Source organism: Dendrobates tinctorius, unplaced genomic scaffold (genome assembly GCF_039654945.1).
Source record: "Dendrobates tinctorius isolate UK_male_01 unplaced genomic scaffold, ASM3965494v1 ptg000297l, whole genome shotgun sequence".
In the NCBI taxonomy this organism is placed as follows: domain Eukaryota; kingdom Metazoa; phylum Chordata; class Amphibia; order Anura; family Dendrobatidae; genus Dendrobates; species Dendrobates tinctorius.
In genome coordinates, this window is record NW_027361964.1 from 1,541,319 (window position 1) to 1,562,791 (window position 21,473).

At 51.2% G+C, this 21,473-nt stretch overlaps 1 protein-coding gene across 1 annotated transcript in view; it reads left to right on the forward strand.

Moving 5' to 3' along the window:
- The first annotated feature begins 685 nt into the window (after positions 1-685).
- Positions 686-21,473, forward strand: part of LOC141073135 (uncharacterized) — a 35,141-nt gene continuing 14,353 nt past the window's right edge. The window contains exon 1 of the mRNA XM_073560496.1: positions 686-1,277. Within this exon, the coding sequence (XP_073416597.1) occupies positions 959-1,277 (319 nt within the window). The 5' untranslated portion in view covers positions 686-958. The remainder of the gene's footprint in view (positions 1,278-21,473) is intronic.

Below are 21,473 nucleotides of genomic sequence, written 5' to 3' on the forward strand. Positions count from 1 at the left end.
CTCCCCCAAACACAAACCAGCCACCATGACCCGTGTAAATAACGCCTACACCCAGCACCATTCAAAAACAAGGGTGGGTGAGTGGGCGGGACAATCTCTGCGGCTCAGGAGCGGGAACTGAGGTAACCGCCCCACAAGCCGCCCCTCAAATACCCCCCTTATTTACATACCCCACCCTCCGGGCCCGTTAACCCCCTCCCTCCAACCCACTGTCATGTGGGCCTCCACTTACGCCACTGGGGGGGGATGTGGCTCACTCCAGCCCTTGCCTTCAATATGCACAAAAAGTGCAAAATGCATTAAAATGAATGGGAAGCTTCTTTTAAGCGTTTTTTGAGCTGATTTTTTGGTAAATCCGTGGGAAAAACGCGAAAAAAAACCGCAATGTGTGAACACAGCCTCAATGTGGCCTCAGAGCAGCCAACGCAAAGACTAAGATCTGCCAGGTGACCACAGATGCAACCAAGTTATTAATGAATCCTCACCCTATAAGTCTGGGGAGAGGTCCTGTAAGAACGGAGGCACTGCGTATGACCCAGAGGGAGCAGGACCTTCTGGAAGTTCTCCTGAGCTCTACCTCGCTCTATACTCGGCCGTAGAAGATGGAACATGAGAGTAGGACACACATTCATTTTAATCACATGTATAAACTGTGCAAAATATAGAGGGAAGAAGGAGAGGGGGGTGGGCGGCTTCTTATTTCTTCCTCTTCACAAAGGGTTAATACGGTGTCCTTTATATAGAAGTAACCGGAAAGTTTTACTTTCACTTTCATCCTTCAAAAGACAGTGAAAAATTACACTCCTGAGAAAGAGAGAAACAACCGTCTTCTCTCGATAGATCCAGCTCTTCTCTGTAGAATGGACTCCTCTCCATAGAACAGGCTCCTCTCTACAGAACCAGGTTCTCTCCAAAGAAACATCCCCTCTCCAGAACTAGCTCTTTTCCAGAACCAGCTATGGATTCTCGGTCCATGAAGGATTATATCAGGAACTTCAGCCTGAATAATGGGCCTCATGGTAATCAGGGCTACTCGCGGGTTCTCCTGCAGCTGTTCGGTTACACCGGTCACGGGAAGTCCTCCTTCATAAACTCCTGTACGTACGTGCTGGATGATGGACCCTATACGGCCCATACTAAGGTGGCCGAGTCAGAGGAGTATCCCGAGACCATGATAAGGAATGCGTATGAGCTGACGGAGACCATCACCTTGGTGGACAACCGAGGGTGTGCCAAAATGAGCAAGGATGAGACCGGGGAGATCTACGCTCAACTGGGTGAGTGCCGGAGATGACTTCATATTGTGCCACAATGTGGATGACTTATGAATTAGATATATATATATATACACATAAATCTATACCCGCTCCAGTCCATACTTAATGCAGCAGCCAGCGTCTTCTGTCTGGCTAATCGGTACTCGGATTCGTCCGCTCTTCGCCAGTTCTTACACTGGCTGCCCATTCATTATAGGATCCAATTCAAAGTACTTGTTCTCACCCGCAAAGCTCTCCACAGTGCGGCACCCCCTTACATCTCCTCCCTCATTTCTGTCTATCGGCCTAGCCGATCGCTGCGCTCTGCAAATGACTTTCAATTAACCTCTGCACTAATCTGTACCTCCCACTCCCAACTCTAAGACTTCTCCCGCGCTGCACCAATCCTCTGGAATGCTCTACCCCAAGAAATTAGGACCATCCACAATTTGCATAGTTTTAGGCGCTCCCTCAAAACACATCTGTTCAGAGCGGCCTATCAGGTTCACTAATCACAGTCATTCTATGTGTAAGTGTGCGTGTGTAGCCCATTCACTATATCCATCCCTCACTCCCTCAGGATGGCTGGACCACCATTGTAAATACACCATTGCAGGGACGGACATAGACTGTAGTGGGCCCCTGTGCAAGAAATTTTTTGCCCCCCTTCATAGGGCAACAAAGTTATTTGTTATTTGTTGTTCTCTAATATTGAGTCTATAAAGGGCTGGATATAATATCTGTATAGAATATAATGTAACCCCCCATAGAATATAATGCAGCCCCTTATACATGGGCGGACCTACCGCCTGTGCAGCCGATGCATTGCACGGGCCCTGGGGAGAGGGGGCCCCTCCAGCCTCCTGCACCACATGGCTAATTATGTCAAAATTCAAATTAGCCATGTGTTGCTTAAGCAGGAGAGCAGCAAAGGGGCCCCTGTGAGTGCCCCCCCCACTGAAAGAGCCAATGATGGGGCCTGGAGGAAAGAGCGTCAGTCGACGCGCCCTCTCCCATCATTCCCTGCTCTGCCTCTGACACAGCGGGTTCACGATGACGTCATCACGCTCTCACTGTGCACCAGGCAGCGCAGGAGACAGGAGTCGGGAGCAGCGCAGGCACCAGGAGAAGGTGAGGAGTGTGAGTACTGGACTATGGGGCCATATACCATGCTGGGGGGGCTATATACCATGGTGAGGGGCTATATACCATGCTGTGCTGTATTATACCATGCTGGGGGGCTATATACCATGCTGGGCTGTATTATACCATGCTGGGGGGGCTATATACCATTCTGGGGGGGCTATATACCATGCTGGGGGGGCTATATACCATTCTGGGGGGGGCTATATACCATGCTGGGCTGTATTATACCATGCTGTGGGGGCTATGTACCATGCTGGGGGGGCTATGTACCATGCTGGGCTGTATTATACCATGCTGGGGGGGCTATATACCATGCTGGGCTGTATTATACCATGCTGGGGGGGCTATATACAGGACAGCATGGTATATAGCCCCGCCAGCACGGTATATAGCCCCCCAGCATGGTATGATACAGGACAGCATGGTATATAGCCCCCCAGCATGGTATATAGCCCCCCAGCATGGCATGATACAGGACAGCACGGTATATAGCCCCCCAGCATTGTATATAGCCCCCCCAGCATGGTATATAGCCCCCCCCAGCATGGTATGATACAGGACAGCATGGTATATAGCCCCCCCAGCATGGTATAATACAGCCCAGCATCGTATATAGTCCCCCCAGCACGGTATATAGCCCCCCCAGCATGTAATAATACAGCCGAGCATGGTATATAGCCCCCCAGCATCGTATGATACAGTTCAGCATGGTATATAGCCCCCCCAGCACGGTATAATACAGCCCAGCATCGTATATAGTCCCCCCAGCACGGTATATAGCCCCCCCAGCATGGAATAATACAGCCGAGCATGGTATATAGCCCCCCAGCATCGTATGATACAGGACAGCACGGTATATAGCCCCCCCAGCATGGTATGATACAGGACAGCACGGTATATAGCCCCCCAGCATTGTATATAGCCCCCCCAGCATGGTATATAGCCCCCCCAGCATGGTATGATACAGGACAGCATGGTATATAGCCCCCCCAGCATGGTATGATACAGGACAGCACGGTATATAGCCCCCCAGCATTGTATATAGCCCCCCCAGCATGGTATATAGCCCCCCCAGCATGGTATGATACAGGACAGCATGGTATATAGCCCCCCCAGCATGGTATGATACAGGACAGCATGGTATATAGCCCCCCCAGCATGGTATGATACAGGACAGCATGGTATATAGCCCCCCCAGCATGGTATGATACAGGACAGCACGGTATATAGCCCCCCAGCATTGTATATAGCCCCCCCAGCATGGTATATAGCCCCCCCCAGCATGGTATGATACAGGACAGCATGGTATATAGCCCCCCCAGCATGGTATGATACAGTTCAGCATGGTATATAGCCCCCCCAGCATGGTATGATACAGGACAGCACGGTATATAGCCCCCCCAGCATGGTATATAGCCCCCCCAGCACGGTATAATACAGCCCAGCATCGTATATAGTCCCCCCAGCATGGTATATAGCCCCCCCAACATGGAATAATACAGCCCAGCATGGTATATAGCCCCCCAGCATGGTATTTAGCTCCCCCGCATGGTATATAGCCCCCCAGCATGGTATAATACAGCCCAGCATGGTATATAGCCCCCCCCAGCATGGTATAATACAGCCCAGCATGGTATATAGCCCCCAGCATGGTATAATACAGCCCAGCATGGTATATAGCCCCCCAACATGGTATATAGCCCCCCAGCATGGTATATAGCCCCCCCAGCATGGTATAATACAGCCCAGCATGGTATATAGCCCCCCAGCACGATATATAGCCCCCCAACATGGTATAATACAGCCCAGCATGGTATATAGCCCCCCCAGCATGGTATATAGCCCCCCCAGCATGGTATGATACAGGACAGCATGGTATATAGCCCCCCCAGCACAGTATATAGCCCCCCCAGCATGGTATAATACAGCCCAGCATGGTATATAGCTCCCCCAGCATGGTATATAGCCCCCCAGCATGGTATAATACAGCCGAGCATGGTATTTAGCCCCCCCAGCATGGTATATAGCCCCCCCCCAGCATGGTATGATACAGGACAGCACGGTATATAGCCCCCCAGCATGGTATATAGCCCCCCCAGCATGGTATGATACAGGACAGCATGGTATATAGTCCCCCCAGCATGGTATATAGCCCCCCCAGCATGGTATATAGCCCCCCCAGCATGGTATAATACAGCCCAGCATGGTATATAGCCCCCCCAGCATGGTATATAGCCCCCCCAGCATGGTATGATACAGGACAGCATGGTATATAGCCCCCCCAGCATGGTATATAGCCCCCCCAGCATGGTATAATACAGCCCAGCATGGTATATAGCACCCCCAGCATGGTATATAGCCCCCCAGCATGGTATGATACAGTCCAGCATGGTATATAGCCCCTCACCATGGTATAATACAGCCCAGCATGGTATATGGCCCCCCAGAATGGTGTAATACAGCCCAGTATGGTATATAGCCCCCCAGCATGGTATAATACAGCCCAGCATGGTATATAGCCCCCCAGAATGGTGTAATACAGCCCAGTATGGTATATAGCCCCCCCAGCATGGTATAATACAGCCCTGCATCGTATATAGCCCCCCCAGCATGGTATGATACAGTCCAGCATGGTATATAGCCCCTCACCATGGTATAATACAGCCCTGCATCGTATATAGCACCCCCAGCATGGTATGATACAGTCCAGCATGGTATATAGCCCCCCAGAATGGTATAATACAGCCCAGCATGGTATATAGCCCCCCAACATGGTATATAGCCCCCCAGCATGGTATATAGCCCCCCCAGCATGGTATAATACAGCCCAGCATGGTATATAGCCCCCCAGCACGATATATAGCCCCCCAACATGGTATAATACAGCCCAGCATGGTATATAGCCCCCCCAGCATGGTATATAGCCCCCCCAGCATGGTATGATACAGGACAGCATGGTATATAGCCCCCCCAGCACAGTATATAGCCCCCCCAGCATGGTATAATACAGCCCAGCATGGTATATAGCTCCCCCAGCATGGTATATAGCCCCCCAGCATGGTATAATACAGCCGAGCATGGTATATAGCCCCCCAGCATGGTATAATACAGCCCTGCATCGTATATAGCCCCCCAGCATGGTATATAGCCCCCCCCCAGCATGGTATGATACAGGACAGCACGGTATATAGCCCCCCAGCATGGTATATAGCCCCCCCAGCATGGTATGATACAGGACAGCATGGTATATAGCCCCCCCAGCATGGTATATAGCCCCCCCAGCATGGTATATAGCCCCCCCAGCATGGTATAATACAGCCCAGCATGGTATATAGCCCCCCCAGCATGGTATATAGCCCCCCCAGCATGGTATGATACAGGACAGCATGGTATATAGCCCCCCCAGCATGGTATATAGCCCCCCCAGCATGGTATAATACAGCCCAGCATGGTATATAGCACCCCCAACATGGTATATAGCCCCCCAGCATGGTATGATACAGTCCAGCATGGTATATAGCCCCTCACCATGGTATAATACAGCCCAGCATGGTATATGGCCCCCCAGAATGGTGTAATACAGCCCAGTATGGTATATAGCCCCCCAGCATGGTATAATACAGCCCAGCATGGTATATAGCCCCCCAGAATGGTGTAATACAGCCCAGTATGGTATATAGCCCCCCCAGCATGGTATAATACAGCCCTGCATCGTATATAGCCCCCCCAGCATGGTATGATACAGTCCAGCATGGTATATAGCCCCTCACCATGGTATAATACAGCCCTGCATCGTATATAGCACCCCCAGCATGGTATGATACAGTCCAGCATGGTATATAGCCCCTCACCATGGTATAATACAGCCCAGCATGGTATATAGCCCCCCAGAATGGTATAATACAGCCCAGCATGGTATATAGCCCCTCACCATGGTATAATACAGCCCAGCATGGTATATAGCCCCCCAGCATGGTATAATACAGCCCAGCATGGTATATAGCCCCCCCTGCATGGTATATAGCCCCCCAGCATGGTATATAGCCCCCCAACATGGTATATAGCCCCCCCTGCATGGCCCCATAGTCCAGTACTCACACTCCTCACCTTCTCCTGTCTCCTGCGCTGCCTGGTGCACAGTGAGAGTGTGATGATGTCATCGCGCCCCCGCTGTGTCAGAGGCAGAGCGGGGAATGATGGGAGAGGGCGCGTCGGCTGACGCTCTCTCCTCCAGGCCCCATCATTGGCTCTTTCAGTGGGGGGGCACTCACAGGGGCCCCTTTGCTGCTCTCCTGCTTAAGCAACACATGGCTGATTTGAATTTTGACATAATTAGCCATGTGGTGCAGGAGGCTGGAGGGGCCCCCTCTCCCCGGCCATGCAATGCATCGGCTGCACAGGCGGTATGTCCGCCCCTGTGCCACTGTATATACACCCCTGTCCTCTGTATCTCCCCCTCCTCACTGTAGATTGTAAGCTCCACGAGCAGGGTCGTCTTATTTCGCTTTAATTATTGTATTGTTAGCGTTGTTACTTATGACTGTTGTGTCTGAAACTGTTCAACTGTAAAGCGCTGCGGAATATGTTGGCGCTATATAAATAACGATTATTATTATTATAAAGCTGTACAAAAGTTTTACGCAGGTGTAGAGAAATACTGCAAAGCGAGAAGCTTTAAAAACTAGAAGTGTTAAAGTGAACCTGTCAGCTCTTTTGGCCGCTATAAGCTGCGGCCGCCGCCTTTCAGGGCTTATCTACAGGATTCTATATTGCTGTAGCTAAGCCCCCGATCTGACCTGCAGGATAAGAAAAATACCCTTTATTATACTCCCCCCCCGTGGGGCGGTCTGGTTGGATGGGTGTCGCAGGTCCGGCGCTTCCCCATCTTCCGGCATCGCGCTCCTGCGCAGGCGTGCTGATCTGTCCTGTTGAGGGCAGAGTAAAGTACTGCAGTGCGCAGGCGCTGTGCCTCTCTGACCTCTCCCGGCGCCTGCGCACTGCAGTACTTTACTCTGCCCTCAACAGACCAGAACAGAAGTGCGATGCCGGGAGTGATGAAGCAAGCAGGAGGTCAACGTCGTAAGAAGATGGGAGGCGCCGGACCCAGACCTGCGACACCCATCGGACCGCACCGCCCCCTGGGGGAGTATAATAAAACGTATTTTTCTTGCAGGTCGGACCGGGGGCTTATCTATAGCATTATAGAATGCTGTTGATAAGCCCTGAAAGCCAGTTGTAATGACCAGGCCGAGCGCTCCCTGTTATCCCCCCGCACACGGTGTCCGCAGCCGAACGAATTGTGCTACACACCGGTCTCGGGGATAACAGCTGCTTTTACTTCAGTAACGGGAATTATAACTTGGAACAAATAAGTCGCAGTCTCTCATGGGTCGTCCACGGCGATTCCAGTTCACACTTAGACGCTGAGATGTGATTGGGGTCTGGAGCTTTACGAGCACTGGACGGTGTCATTTGGTAGTTTACAGGAGGTAGACGCAGCAATTAGAGGTTACAGACCCGTACTCGGGTTATCTCCAGTGTGTCACGCCACGTGCACAAGTACTTATAGGTGAATGTAAAAACTGTGGTGAATCCTGTCAGAAAAACTTTAGAATGAAGTCTGTACATGTTAGAGAGGGAACCCAGGCTCTTAGGCCTGCAGGAGATCTTGTAGTGAAAACAGCCTCCACGTGTGTTCTGCTCTCCCTGAAGACATCCCTGAGACTAAAGAACATTCTTGACTTGCCTGCAAAACAGCTCCTCCTATTGACCATGTGACTAGGAGCTGGCCAATAGGACACCAAAGTCACATCTCAGATCCTTACAAAACAATAATTATGAGAAATTGTACACTTTCACCATTAGATGGCGTCAGAACACAGAAAATGAGAAATGCATTGCATCTAAAATGGAGGTGACTAGAAATGGAGAATTACAGCTCACAAATGCAGGGGATAATGTACAGGGGCAGTTAGAGAGTGAGCTGTAGTGTACAGAAGCTACTCACTATCCAGGATTAATTAGGGTGGTTTCACATTAGCGTTTCCAGCAGCAGCGTCGGCCTGCGCACAGCTGCCACTAAGCCCCGCCCCCTGCCGTGCCTTCTCCGGTAGCTCTACCTAGGGGCGCATGATGCTGCATGCGACCTGCGTCCCCTATCTTTAGCACTGGGGACGCAGGACGTGCGCAGGTATGCATTTGGCGGCGCATGCGTCCTTTTGACGGTGCGCTGACCAGCGCCAAACGCAACCTGTTGCAATTTGGTGCGCTCGGTGCACCATTAAAAGGATGCATGCACCGCCAAACACATACCTGTGCACAGCCTGCGTCCCCAGTGCTAAAGATAGGGGACGCAGGTCGCATGCAGTGTCACGCGCCCCTAGGTAGAGCTACCGGAGAAGGCGCGGCAGGGGGCGGGGCTTAGTGGCAGCTGTGCGCAGGCCGACGCTGATGCTGGAAACGCTAATGTGAAACCACCCTTAAAGGGACCGACACACTCTGGACTGGGTCACTACACAGTGACCGCATCTTATAGCGGCCAAAACTGTCGACAAGTTCCCTTTAATAGTAGAGACAGCAACTGCACAGTACAGGATTTGATGAACAGGAGATTTGTGACTGTAACAGGTTGGCAATGGGCCGCTCCGGCAGCAGCAGTACTACAGTATACAGTTGTGGCCAAAAGTATTGACACCCCAGCAATTCTGTCAGATAATGCTCAGCTTCTTCCTGATGAGATAGATGAGATAATGGACAGGGAATAGACACCCGACTGAGTATGGGAGATAGGCATGGGTGACAGCAGAGCGGTATAGAAAACAGACAACGGATGGTGAGATATTTTGTAGGACCACCTTAATCTGCAGTCTTTTGGGGTCTGTCTCTCCACCTCTCTCTCCAGTCTTTTGGGGTCTGTCTTTCCAACTTTCTCTGCAGTATTTTGGAGTCTGTCTCTCTGCTCCTTTCTCTGCAGTCTTTTGGGGTCTGTCTCTCCCACCTTTCTCTGCAGTCTTTTGGGGTCTGTCTCCCCACCTTTCTCTGCAGTCTTTTGGGGTCTGTCTCTCCACCTCTCTCTGCAGTCTTTTGGGGTCTGTCTCTCCACCTTTCTCTGCAGTCTTTTGGGGTCAGTCTCTCCACCTTTCTCTGCAGTCTTTTGGGGTCAGTCTCTCCAGCTTTCTCTGCAGTCTTTTGGGGTCTGTCTCTCCAGCTTTCTCTGCAGTCTTTTGGGGTCTGTCTCTCCACCTCTCTCTGCAGTCTTTTGGGGTCTGTCTCTCTAGCTTTCTCTGCAGTCTTTTGGGGTCTGTCTCTCCACCTCTCTCTGCAGTCTTTTGGGGTCTGTCTCTCTAGCTTTCTCTGCAGTCTTTTGGGGTCTGTCTCTCCACCTCTCTGCAGTCTTTTGGTGTCTGTCTCTGTCACCTCTCTCTGCAGTCTTTTGGGGTCTGTCTCTCCAGCTTTCTCTGCAGTCTTTTGGGGTCTGTCTCTCCCACCTTTCTCTGCAGTCTTTTGGGGTCTGTCTCTCCACCTCTCTCTGCAGTCTTTTGGGATCTGTCTCTCCAGCTTTCTCTGCAGTCTTTTGGGGTCTGTCTCTCCCACCTTTCTCTGCAGTCTTTTGGGGTCTGTCTCTCCCACCTTTCTCTGCAGTCTTTTGGGGTCTGTCTCTCCCACCTTTCTCTGCAGTCTTTTGGGGTCTGTCTCTCCAGCTTTCTCTGCAGTCTTTTGGGGTCTGTCTCTCCACCTTTCTCTGCAGTCTTTTGGGGTCTGTCTCTCCACCTCTCTCTCCAGTCTTTTGGGGTCTGTCTCTCCCACCTTTCTCTGCAGTCTTGTCTTTTGGGGTCTGTCTCTCCACCTCTCTCCGCAGTCTTTTGGGGTCTGTCTCTCCAGCTTTCTCTGCAGTCTTTTGGGGTCTGTCTCTCCACCTTTCTCTGCAGTCTTTTGGGGTCTGTCTCTCCACCTCTCTCTGCAGTCTTTTGGGGTCTGTCTCTCCAGCTTTCTCTGCAGTCTTTTGGGGTCTGTCTCTCCACCTTTCTCTGCAGTCTTTTGGGGTCTGTCTCTCCAGCTTTCTCTGCAGTCTTGTCTTTTGGGGTCTGTCTCTCCACCTCTCTCTGCAGTCTTTTGGGGTCTGTCTCTCCAGCTTTCTCTGCAGTCTTTTGGGGTCAGTCTCTCCAGCTTTTTCTGCAGTCTTTTGGGGTCTGTCTCTCCAGCTTTCTCTGCAGTCTTTTGGGGTCTTTCTCTCCACCTTTCTCTGCAGTCTTTTGGGGTCTGTCTCTCCAGCTTTCTCTGCAGTCTTTTGGGGTCTGTCTCTCCACCTCTCTCTGCAGTCTTTTGGGGTCTGTCTCTCCAGCTTTCTCTGCAGTCTTTTGGGGTCAGTCTCTCCAGCTTTCTCTGCAGTCTTTTGGGGTCTGTCTCTCCACCTTTCTCTGCAGTCTTTTGGGGTCTGTCTCTCCACCTTTCTCTGCAGACTTTTGGGGTCTGTCTCTCCACCTTTCTCTGCAGTCTTTTGGGGTCTGTCTCTCCACCTCTCTCTGCAGTCTTTTGGGGTCAGTCTCTCCAGCTTTCTCTGCAGTCTTTTGGGGTCTGTCTCTCCACCTTTCTCTGCAGTCTTTTGGGGTCTGTCTCCCCACCTCTCTCTGCAGTCTTTTGGGGTCTGTCTCCCCACCTCTCTCTGCAGTCTTTTGGGGTCTGTCTCTCCACCTCTCTCCGCAGTCTTTTGGGGTCTGTCTCTCCAGCTTTCTCTGCAGTCTTTTGGGGTCTGTCTCTCCACCTTTCTCTGCAGTCTTTTGGGGTCAGTCTCTCCAGCTTTCTCTGCAGTCTTTTGGGGTCTGTCTCTCCACCTTTCTCTGCAGTCTTTTGGGGTCTGTCTCTCCACCTTTCTCTGCAGACTTTTGGGGTCTGTCTCTCCACCTTTCTCTGCAGTCTTTTGGGGTCTGTCTCTCCACCTCTCTCTGCAGTCTTTTGGGGTCAGTCTCTCCAGCTTTCTCTGCAGTCTTTTGGGGTCTGTCTCTCCACCTTTCTCTGCAGTCTTTTGGGGTCTGTCTCTCCACCTCTCTCTGCAGTCTTTTGGGGTCTGTCTCCCCACCTCTCTCTGCAGTCTTTTGGGGTCTGTCTCTCCACCTCTCTCCGCAGTCTTTTGGGGTCTGTCTCTCCAGCTTTCTCTGCAGTCTTTTGGGGTCTGTCTCTCCACCTTTCTCTGCAGTCTTTTGGGGTCAGTCTCTCCAGCTTTCTCTGCAGTCTTTTGGGGTCTGTCTCTCCACCTTTCTCTGCAGTCTTTTGGGGTCTGTCTCTCCACCTTTCTCTGCAGACTTTTGGGGTCTGTCTCTCCACCTTTCTCTGCAGTCTTTTGGGGTCTGTCTCTCCACCTCTCTCTGCAGTCTTTTGGGGTCTGTCTCTCCACCTTTCTCTGCAGTCTTTTGGGGTCTGTCTCTCCACCTTTCTCTGCAGTCTTTTGGGGTCTGTCTCCCCACCTCTCTCTGCAGTCTTTTGGGGTCTGTCTCCCCACCTCTCTCTGCAGTCTTTTGGGGTCTGTCTCTCCACCTCTCTCCGCAGTCTTTTGGGGTCTGTCTCTCCAGCTTTCTCTGCAGTCTTTTGGGGTCTGTCTCTCCACCTTTCTCTGCAGTCTTTTGGGGTCTGTCTCTCCACCTTTCTCTGCAGTCTTTTGGGGTCTGTCTCTCCAGCTTTCTCTGCAGTCTTGTCTTTTGGGGTCTGTCTCTCCACCTCTCTCTGCAGTCTTTTGGGGTCTGTCTCTCCAGCTATCTCTGCAGTCTTTTGGGGTCAGTCTCTCCAGCTTTCTCTGCAGTCTTTTGGGGTCTGTCTCTCCAGCTTTCTCTGCAGTCTTTTGGGGTATGTCTCTCCACCTTTCTCTGCAGTCTTTTGGGGTCTGTCTCTCCAGCTTTCTCTGCAGTCTTGTCTTTTGGGGTCTGTCTCTCCACCTCTCTCTGCAGTCTTTTGGGGTCTGTCTCTCCAGCTTTCTCTGCAGTCTTTTGGGGTCAGTCTCTCCAGCTTTCTCTGCAGTCTTTTGGGGTCTGTCTCTCCAGCTTTCTCTGCAGTCTTTTGGGGTCTGTCTCTCCACCTTTCTCTGCAGTCTTTTGGGGTCAGTCTCTCCACCTCTCTCTGCAGTCTTTTGGGGTCTGTCTCTCCACCTTTCTCTGCAGTCTTTTGGAGTCTGTCTCTCCACCTTTCTCTGCAGTCTTTTGGGGTCAGTCTCTCCACCTTTCTCTGCAGTCTTTTGGGGTCTGTCTCTCCAGCTTTCTCTGCAGTCTTTTGGGGTCTGTCTCTCCACCTTTCTCTGCAGTCTTTTGGGTTCTGTCTCTCCACCTTTCTCTGCAGTCTTTTGGGTTCTGTCTCTCCACCTTTCTCTGCAGTCTTTTGGGGTCTGTCTCTCCACCTCTCTCTGCAGTCTTTTGGGGTCTGTCTCTCCAGCTTTCTCTGCAGTCTTTTGGGGTCTGTCTCTCCACCTTTCTCTGCAGTCTTTTGGGTTCTGTCTCTCCCACCTTTCTCTGCAGTCTTTTGGGGTCTGTCTCTCCAGCTTTCTCTGCAGTCTTGTCTTTTGGGGTCTGTCTCTCCACCTCTCTCTGCAGTCTTTTGGGGTCTGTCTCTCCAGCTTTCTCTGCAGTCTTTTGGGGTCTGTCTCTCCACCTTTCTCTGCAGTCTTTTGGGTTCTGTCTCTCCACCTTTCTCTGCAGTCTTTTGGGGTCTGTCTCTCCAGCTTTCTCTGCAGTCTTGTCTTTTGGGGTCTGTCTCTCCACCTCTCTCTGCAGTCTTTTGGGGTCTGTCTCTCCAGCTTTCTCTGCAGTCTTTTGGGGTCTGTCTCTCCAGCTTTCTCTGCAGTCTTTTGGGGTCTGTCTCTCCAGCTTTCTCTGCAGTCTTTTGGGGTCTGTCTCTCCACCTCTCTCTGCAGTCTTTTGGGGTCTGTCTCTCCAGCTTTCTCTGCAGTCTTTTGGGGTCAGTCTCTCCACCTTTCTCTGCAGTCTTTTGGGGTCTGTCTCTCCAGCTTTCTCTGCAGTCTTTTGGGGTCTGTCTCTCCAGCTTTCTCTGCAGTCTTGTCTTTTGGGGTCTGTCTCTCCAGCTTTCTCTGCAGTCTTTTGGGGTCTTTCTCTCCACCTTTCTCTGCAGTCTTTTGGGGTCAGTCTCTCCAGCTTTCTCTGCAGTCTTTTGGGTTCTGTCTCTCCACCTTTCTCTGCAGTCTTTTGGGTTCTGTCTCTCCACCTTTCTCTGCAGTCTTTTGGGGTCTGTCTCTCCAGCTTTCTCTGCAGTCTTGTCTTTTGGGGTCTGTCTCTCCACCTTTCTCTGCAGTCTTTTGGGTTCTGTCTCTCCACCTTTCTCTGCAGTCTTTTGGGGTCTGTCTCTCCCTCCTTTCTCTGCAGTCTTTTGGGGTCTGTCTCTCCAGCTTTCTCTGCAGTCTTTTAGGGTCTGTCTCTCCCACCTTTCTCTGCAGTCTTTTGGGGTCTGTCTCTCCACCTCTCTCTGCAGTCTTTTGGGGTCTGTCTCTCCAGCTTTCTCTGCAGTCTTTTGGGGTCAGTCTCTCCACCTTTCTCTGCAGTCTTTTGGGGTCTGTCTCTCCACCTTTCTCTGCAGTCTTTTGGGGTCTGTCTCTCCACATTTCTCTGCAGTCCTTTGGGGTCTGTCTCTCCACCTCTCTCTGCAGTCTTTTGGGGTCTGTCTCTCCAGCTTTCTCTGCAGTCTTGTCTTTTGGGGTCTGTCTCTCCACCTCTCTCTGCAGTCTTTTGGGGTCTGTCTCTCCAGCTTTCTCTGCAGTCTTTTGGGGTCTGTCTCTCCAGCTTTCTCTGCAGTCTTGTCTTTTGGGGTCTGTCTCTCCAGCTTTCTCTGCAGTCTTTTGGGGTCTTTCTCTCCACCTTTCTCTGCAGTCTTTTGGGGTCAGTCTCTCCAGCTTTCTCTGCAGTCTTGTCTTTTGGGGTCTGTCTCTCCAGCTTTCTCTGCAGTCTTTTGGGGTCTTTCTCTCCACATTTCTCTGCAGTCTTTTGGGTTCTGTCTCTCCACCTTTCTCTGCAGTCTTTTGGGTTCTGTCTCTCCACCTTTCTCTGCAGTCTTTTGGGGTCTGTCTCTCCAGCTTTCTCTGCAGTCTTGTCTTTTGGGGTCTGTCTCTCCACCTTTCTCTGCAGTCTTTTGGGTTCTGTCTCTCCCTCCTTTCTCTGCAGTCTTTTGGGGTCTGTCTCTCCAGCTTTCTCTGCAGTCTTTTAGGGTCTGTCTCTCCACCTTTCTCTGCAGTCTTTTGGGGTCTGTCTCTCCAGCTTTCTCTGCAGTCTTGTCTTTTGGGGTCTGTCTCTCCACCTTTCTCTGCAGTCTTTTGGGGTCTGTCTCTCCCTCCTTTCTCTGCAGTCTTTTGGGGTCTGTCTCTCCAGCTTTCTCTGCAGTCTTTTAGGGTCTGTCTCTCCCACCTTTCTCTGCAGTCTTTTGGGGTCTGTCTCTCCACCTTTCTCTGCAGTCTTTTGGGGTCTGTCTCTCCACCTTTCTCTGCAGTCTTTTGGGGTCTGTCTCTCCACATTTCTCTGCAGTCCTTTGGGGTCTGTCTCTCCACCTCTCTCTGCAGTCTTTTGGGGTCTGTCTCTCCAGCTTTCTCTGCAGTCCTTTGGGGTCTGTCTCTCCACCTCTCTCTGCAGTCTTTTGGGTTCTGTCTCTCCACCTTTCTCTGCAGTCTTTTGGGGTCTGTCTCTCCCTCCTTTCTCTGCAGTCTTTTGGGGTCTGTCTCTCCAGCTTTCTCTGCAGTCTTTTAGGGTCTGTCTCTCCCACCTTTCTCTGCAGTCTTGTCTTTTGGGGTCTTTCTCTCCACCTTTCTCTGCAGTCTTTTGGGGTCAGTCTCTCCACCTTTCTCTGCAGTCTTGTCTTTTGGGGTCTTTCTCTCCACCTTTCTCTGCAGTCTTTTGGGGTCAGTCTCTCCACCTTTCTCTGCAGTCTTGTCTTTTGGGGTCTTTCTCTCCACCTTTCTCTGCAGTCTTTTGGGGTCAGTCTCTCCACCTTTCTCTGCAGTCTTTTGGGGTCAGTCTCTCCACCTTTCTCTGCAGTCTTTTGGGGTCAGTCTCTCCACCTTTCTCTGCAGTCTTGTCTTTTGGGGTCTTTCTCTCCACCTTTCTCTGCAGTCTTTTGGGGTCTGTCTCTCCACCTTTCTCTGCAGTCTTGTCTTTTGGGGTCTTTCTCTCCACCTTTCTCTGCAGTCTTTTGGGGTCAGTCTCTCCACCTTTCTCTGCAGTCTTTTGGGGTCAGTCTCTCCACCTTTCTCTGCAGTCTTTTGGGGTCTGTCTCTCCACCTTTCTCTGCAGTCTTTTGGGGTCTTTCTCTCCACCTTTCTCTGCAGTCTTTTGGGGTCTGTCTCTCCACCTTTCTCTGCAGTCTTTTGGGGTCTTTCTCTCCACCTTTCTCTGCAGTCTTTTGGGGTCAGTCTCTCCACCTTTCTCTGCAGTCTTTTGGGGTCTTTCTCTCCAGCTTTCTCTGCAGAATTTTGGGGTCTGTCTCTCCAGCTTTCTCTGCAGAATTTTGGGGTCTGTCTCCCCACCTTTCTCTGCAGTCTTTTGGGGTCAGTCTCTCCACCTTTCTCTGCAGTCTTTTGGGGTCTGTCTCTCCACCTTTCTCTGCAGTCTTTTGGGGTCTGTCTCTCCAGCTTTCTCTGCAGTCTTTTGGGGTCTGTCTCTCCACCTTTCTCTGCAGTCTTTTGGGGTCTGTCTCTCCACCTTTCTCTGCAGTCTTTTGGGGTCTGTCTCTCCAGCTTTCTCTGCAGTCTTTTGGGGTCAGTCTCTCCACCTTTCTCTGCAGTCTTTTGGGATCTGTCTCTCCACCTTTCTCTGCAGTCTTTTGGGGTCTGTCTCTCCACCTCTCTCTGCAGTCTTTTGGGGTCTGTCTCTCCACCTTTCTCTGCAGTCTTTTGGGGTCTGTCTCTCCACCTTTCTCTGCAGTCTTTTGGGGTCAGTCTCTCCAGCTTTCTCTGCAGTCTTTTGGGGTCAGTCTCTCCACCTTTCTCTGCAGTCTTTTGGGATCTGTCTCTCCACCTTTCTCTGCAGTCTTTTGGGGTCTGTCTCTCCACCTTTCTCTGCAGTCTTTTGGGGTCTGTCTCTCCACCTTTCTCTGCAGTCTTTTGGGGTCTGTCTCTCCAGCTTTCTCTGCAGACTTTTGGGGTCTGTCTCTCCACCTTTCTCTGCAGTCTTTTGGGGTCTTTCTCTCCACCTTTCTCTGCAGTCTTTTGGGGTCTGTCTCTCCCCAGTTTGGGGTCTGTCTCTCCTTTCTCTGCAGTCTTTTGGGGTCTGTCTCTCCACCTTTCTCTGCAGTCTTTTGGGGTCTGTCTCTCCACCTTTCTCTGCAGACTTTTGGGGTCTGTCTCTCCACCTTTCTCTGCAGTCTTTTGGGTTCTGTCTCTCCACCTTTCTCTGCAGTCTTTTGGGGTCTGTCTCTCCAGCTTTCTCTGCAGTCTTGTCTTTTGGGGTCTGTCTCTCCACCTCTCTCTGCAGTCTTTTGGGGTCTGTCTCTCCAGCTTTCTCTGCAGTCTTTTGGGGTCAGTCTCTCCACCTTTCTCTGCAGTCTTTTGGGGTCTGTCTCTCCAGCTTTCTCTGCAGTCTTTTGGGGTCTGTCTCTCCAGCTTTCTCTGCAGTCTTGTCTTTTGGGGTCTGTCTCTCCAGCTTTCTCTGCAGTCTTTTGGGGTCTTTCTCTCCACCTTTCTCTGCAGTCTTTTGGGGTCAGTCTCTCCAGCTTTCTCTGCAGTCTTTTGGGTTCTGTCTCTCCACCTTTCTCTGCAGTCTTTTGGGTTCTGTCTCTCCACCTTTCTCTGCAGTCTTTTGGGGTCTGTCTCTCCAGCTTTCTCTGCAGTCTTGTCTTTTGGGGTCTGTCTCTCCACCTTTCTCTGCAGTCTTTTGGGTTCTGTCTCTCCACCTTTCTCTGCAGTCTTTTGGGGTCTGTCTCTCCCTCCTTTCTCTGCAGTCTTTTGGGGTCTGTCTCTCCAGCTTTCTCTGCAGTCTTTTAGGGTCTGTCTCTCCCACCTTTCTCTGCAGTCTTTTGGGGTCTGTCTCTCCACCTCTCTCTGCAGTCTTTTGGGGTCTGTCTCTCCAGCTTTCTCTGCAGTCTTTTGGGGTCAGTCTCTCCACCTTTCTCTGCAGTCTTTTGGGGTCTGTCTCTCCACCTTTCTCTGCAGTCTTTTGGGGTCTGTCTCTCCACATTTCTCTGCAGTCCTTTGGGGTCTGTCTCTCCACCTCTCTCTGCAGTCTTTTGGGGTCTGTCTCTCCAGCTTTCTCTGCAGTCTTTTGGGGTCTGTCTCTCCACATTTCTCTGCAGTCCTTTGGGGTCTTTCTCTCCACCTTTCTCTGCAGTCTTTTGGGGTCTGTCTCTCCAGCTTTCTCTGCAGTCTTTTGGGGTCTTTCTCTCCACCTTTCTCTGCAGTCTTTTGGGGTCTTTCTCTCCACCTTTCTCTGCAGTCTTTTGGGGTCTGTCTCTCCAGCTTTCTCTGCAGTCTTTTGGGGTCTGTCTCTCCAGCTTTCTCTGCAGTCTTTTGGGGTCTTTCTCTCCACCTTTCTCTGCAGTCTTTTGGGGTCTGTCTCTCCACCTTTCTCTGCAGTCTTTTGGGGTCTGTCTCTCCAGCTTTCTCTGCAGTCTTTTGGGGTCAGTCTCTCCACCTTTCTCTGCAGTCTTTTGGGGTCTGTCTCTCCACCTTTCTCTGCAGTCTTTTGGGGTCAGTCTCTCCACCTTTCTCTGCAGTCTTTTGGGGTCTTTCTCTCCACCTTTCTCTGCAGTCTTTTGGGGTCTGTCTCTCCACCTTTCTCTGCAGACTTTTGGGGTCTGTCTCTCCACCTTTCTCTGCAGTCTTTTGGAGTCTGTCTCTCCACCTTTCTCTGCAGTCTTTTGGGTTCTGTCTCTCCACCTTTCTCTGCAGTCTTTTGGGGTCTGTCTCTCCACCTTTCTCTGCAGACTTTTGGGGTCTGTCTCTCCACCTTTCTCTGCAGTCTTTTGGGGTCAGTCTCTCCACCTTTCTCTGCAGTCTTTTGGGTTCTGTCTCTCCACCTTTCTCTGCAGTCTTTTGGGGTCTGTCTCTCCAGCTTTCTCTGCAGTCTTGTCTTTTGGGGTCTGTCTCTCCACCTCTCTCTGCAGTCTTTTGGGGTCTGTCTCTCCAGCTTTCTCTGCAGTCTTTTGGGGTCTGTCTCTCCAGCTTTCTCTGCAGTCTTTTGGGGTCTGTCTCTCCAGCTTTCTCTGCAGTCTTTTGGGGTCTTTCTCTCCACCTTTCTCTGCAGTCTTTTGGGGTCAGTCTCTCCAGCTTTCTCTGCAGTCTTTTGGGTTCTGTCTCTCCACCTTTCTCTGCAGTCTTTTGGGTTCTGTCTCTCCACCTTTCTCTGCAGTCTTTTGGGGTCTGTCTCTCCAGCTTTCTCTGCAGTCTTGTCTTTTGGGGTCTGTCTCTCCACCTTTCTCTGCAGTCTTTTGGGTTCTGTCTCTCCACCTTTCTCTGCAGTCTTTTGGGGTCTGTCTCTCCCTCCTTTCTCTGCAGTCTTTTGGGGTCTGTCTCTCCCACCTTTCTCTGCAGTCTTTTAGGGTCTGTCTCTCCCACCTTTCTCTGCAGTCTTTTGGGGTCTGTCTCTCCACCTCTCTCTGCAGTCTTTTGGGGTCTGTCTCTCCAGCTTTCTCTGCAGTCTTTTGGGGTCAGTCTCTCCACCTTTCTCTGCAGTCTTTTGGGGTCTGTCTCTCCACCTTTCTCTGCAGTCTTTTGGGGTCTGTCTCTCCACATTTCTCTGCAGTCCTTTGGGGTCTGTCTCTCCACCTCTCTCTGCAGTCTTTTGGGGTCTGTCTCTCCAGCTTTCTCTGCAGTCTTTTGGGGTCTTTCTCTCCACCTTTCTCTGCAGTCTTTTGGGGTCTGTCTCTCCAGCTTTCTCTGCAGTCTTTTGGGGTCTTTCTCTCCACCTTTCTCTGCAGTCTTTTGGGGTCTTTCTCTCCAGCTTTCTCTGCAGTCTTTTGGGGTCTTTCTCTCCAGCTTTCTCTGCAGTCTTTTGGGGTCTTTCTCTCCACCTCTCTCTGCAGTCTTTTGGGGTCTGTCTCTCCAGCTTTCTCTGCAGTCTTTTGGGGTCAGTCTCTCCAGCTTTCTCTGCAGTCTTTTGGGGTCTGTCTCTCCAGCTTTCTCTGCAGTCTTTTGGGGTCTTTCTCTCCACCTTTCTCTGCAGTCTTTTGGGGTCTTTCTCTCCACCTTTCTCTGCAGTCTTTTGGGGTCTGTCTCTCCAGCTTTCTCTGCAGTCTTTTGGGGTCTGTCTCTCCAGCTTTCTCTGCAGTCTTTTGGGGTCTTTCTCTCCACCTTTCTCTGCAGTCTTTTGGGGTCAGTCTCTCCACCTTTCTCTGCAGTCTTTTGGGGTCTGTCTCTCCAGCTTTCTCTGCAGTCTTTTGGGGTCAGTCTCTCCACCTTTCTCTGCAGTCTTTTGGGGTCTGTCTCTCCACCTTTCTCTGCAGTCTTTTGGGGTCTTTCTCTCCACCTTTCTCTGCAGTCTTTTGGGGTCAGTCTCTCCACCTTTCTCTGCAGTCTTTTGGGGTCTGTCTCTCCAGCTTTCTCTGCAGTCTTTTGGGGTCAGTCTCTCCACCTTTCTCTGCAGTCTTTTGGGGTCTGTCTCTCCAGCTTTCTCTGCAGTCTTTTGGGGTCAGTCTCTCCACCTTTCTCTGCAGTCTTTTGGGGTCTTTCTCTCCAGCTTTCTCTGCAGTCTTTTGGGGTCTGTCTCTCCACCTTTCTCTGCAGTCTTTTGGGGTCTTTCTCTCCACCTTTCTCTGCAGTCTTTTGGGGTCAGTCTCTCCACCTTTCTCTGCAGTCTTTTGGGGTCTGTCTCTCCAGCTTTCTCTGCAGTCTTTTGGGGTCAGTCTCTCCACCTTTCTCTGCAGTCTTTTGGGGTCTTTCTCTCCACCTTTCTCTGCAGTCTTTTGGGGTCTTTCTCTCCACCTTTCTCTGCAGTCTTTTGGGGTCAGTCTCTCCACCTTTCTCTGCAGTCTTTTGGGGTCAGTCTCTCCACCTTTCTCTGCAGTCTTTTGGGGTCTGTCTCTCCAGCTTTCTCTGCAGTCTTTTGGGGTCAGTCTCTCCACCTTTCTCTGCAGTCTTTTGGGGTCTTTCTCTCCACCTTTCTCTGCAGTCTTTTGGGGTCAGTCTCTCCACCTTTCTCTGCAGTCTTTTGGGGTCAGTCTCTCCACCTTTCTCTGCAGTCTTTTGGGGTCTGTCTCTCCAGCTTTCTCTGCAGTCTTTTGGGGTCAGTCTCTCCACCTTTCTCTGCAGTCTTTTGGGGTCTTTCTCTCCAGCTTTCTCTGCAGTCTTTTGGGGTCTGTCTCTCCACCTTTCTCTGCAGTCTTTTGGGGTCTTTCTCTCCACCTTTCTCTGCAGTCTTTTGGGGTCAGTCTCTCCACCTTTCTCTGCAGTCTTTTGGGGTCAGTCTCTCCACCTTTCTCTGCAGTCTTTTGGGGTCTGTCTCTCCACCTTTCTCTGCAGTCTTTTGGGGTCAGTCTCTCCACCTTTCTCTGCAGTCTTTTGGGGTCAGTCTCTCCACCTTTCTCTGCAGTCTTTTGGGGTCAGTCTCTCCACCTTTCTCTGCAGTCTTTTGGGGTCTGTCTCTCCACCTTTCTCTGCAGTCTTTTGGGGTCAGTCTCTCCACCTTTCTCTGCAGTCTTTTGGGGTCTGTCTCTCCCCCTTTCTCTGCAGTCTTTTGGGGGCTGTCTCTCCACCTTTCTCTGCAGTCTTTTGGGATCTTTCTCTCCACCTTTCTCTGCAGTCTTTTGGGGTCAGTCTCTCCACCTCTCTCTGCAGTCTTTTGGGGTCTTTCTCTCCAGCTTTCTCTGCAGAATTTTGGGGTCTGTCTCTCCAGCTTTCTCTGCAGAATTTTGGGGTCTGTCTCCCCACCTTTCTCTGCAGTCTTTTGGGGTCAGTCTCTCCAGCTTTCTCTGCAGTCTTTTGGGGTCAGTCTCTCCACCTTTCTCTGCAGTCTTTTGGGGTCTGTCTCTCCACCTTTCTCTGCAGTCTTTTGGGGTCTGTCTCTCCAGCTTTCTCTGCAGTCTTTTGGGGTCTGTCTCTCCACCTTTCTCTGCAGTCTTTTGGGGTCTGTCTCTCCACCTTTCTCTGCAGTCTTTTGGGGT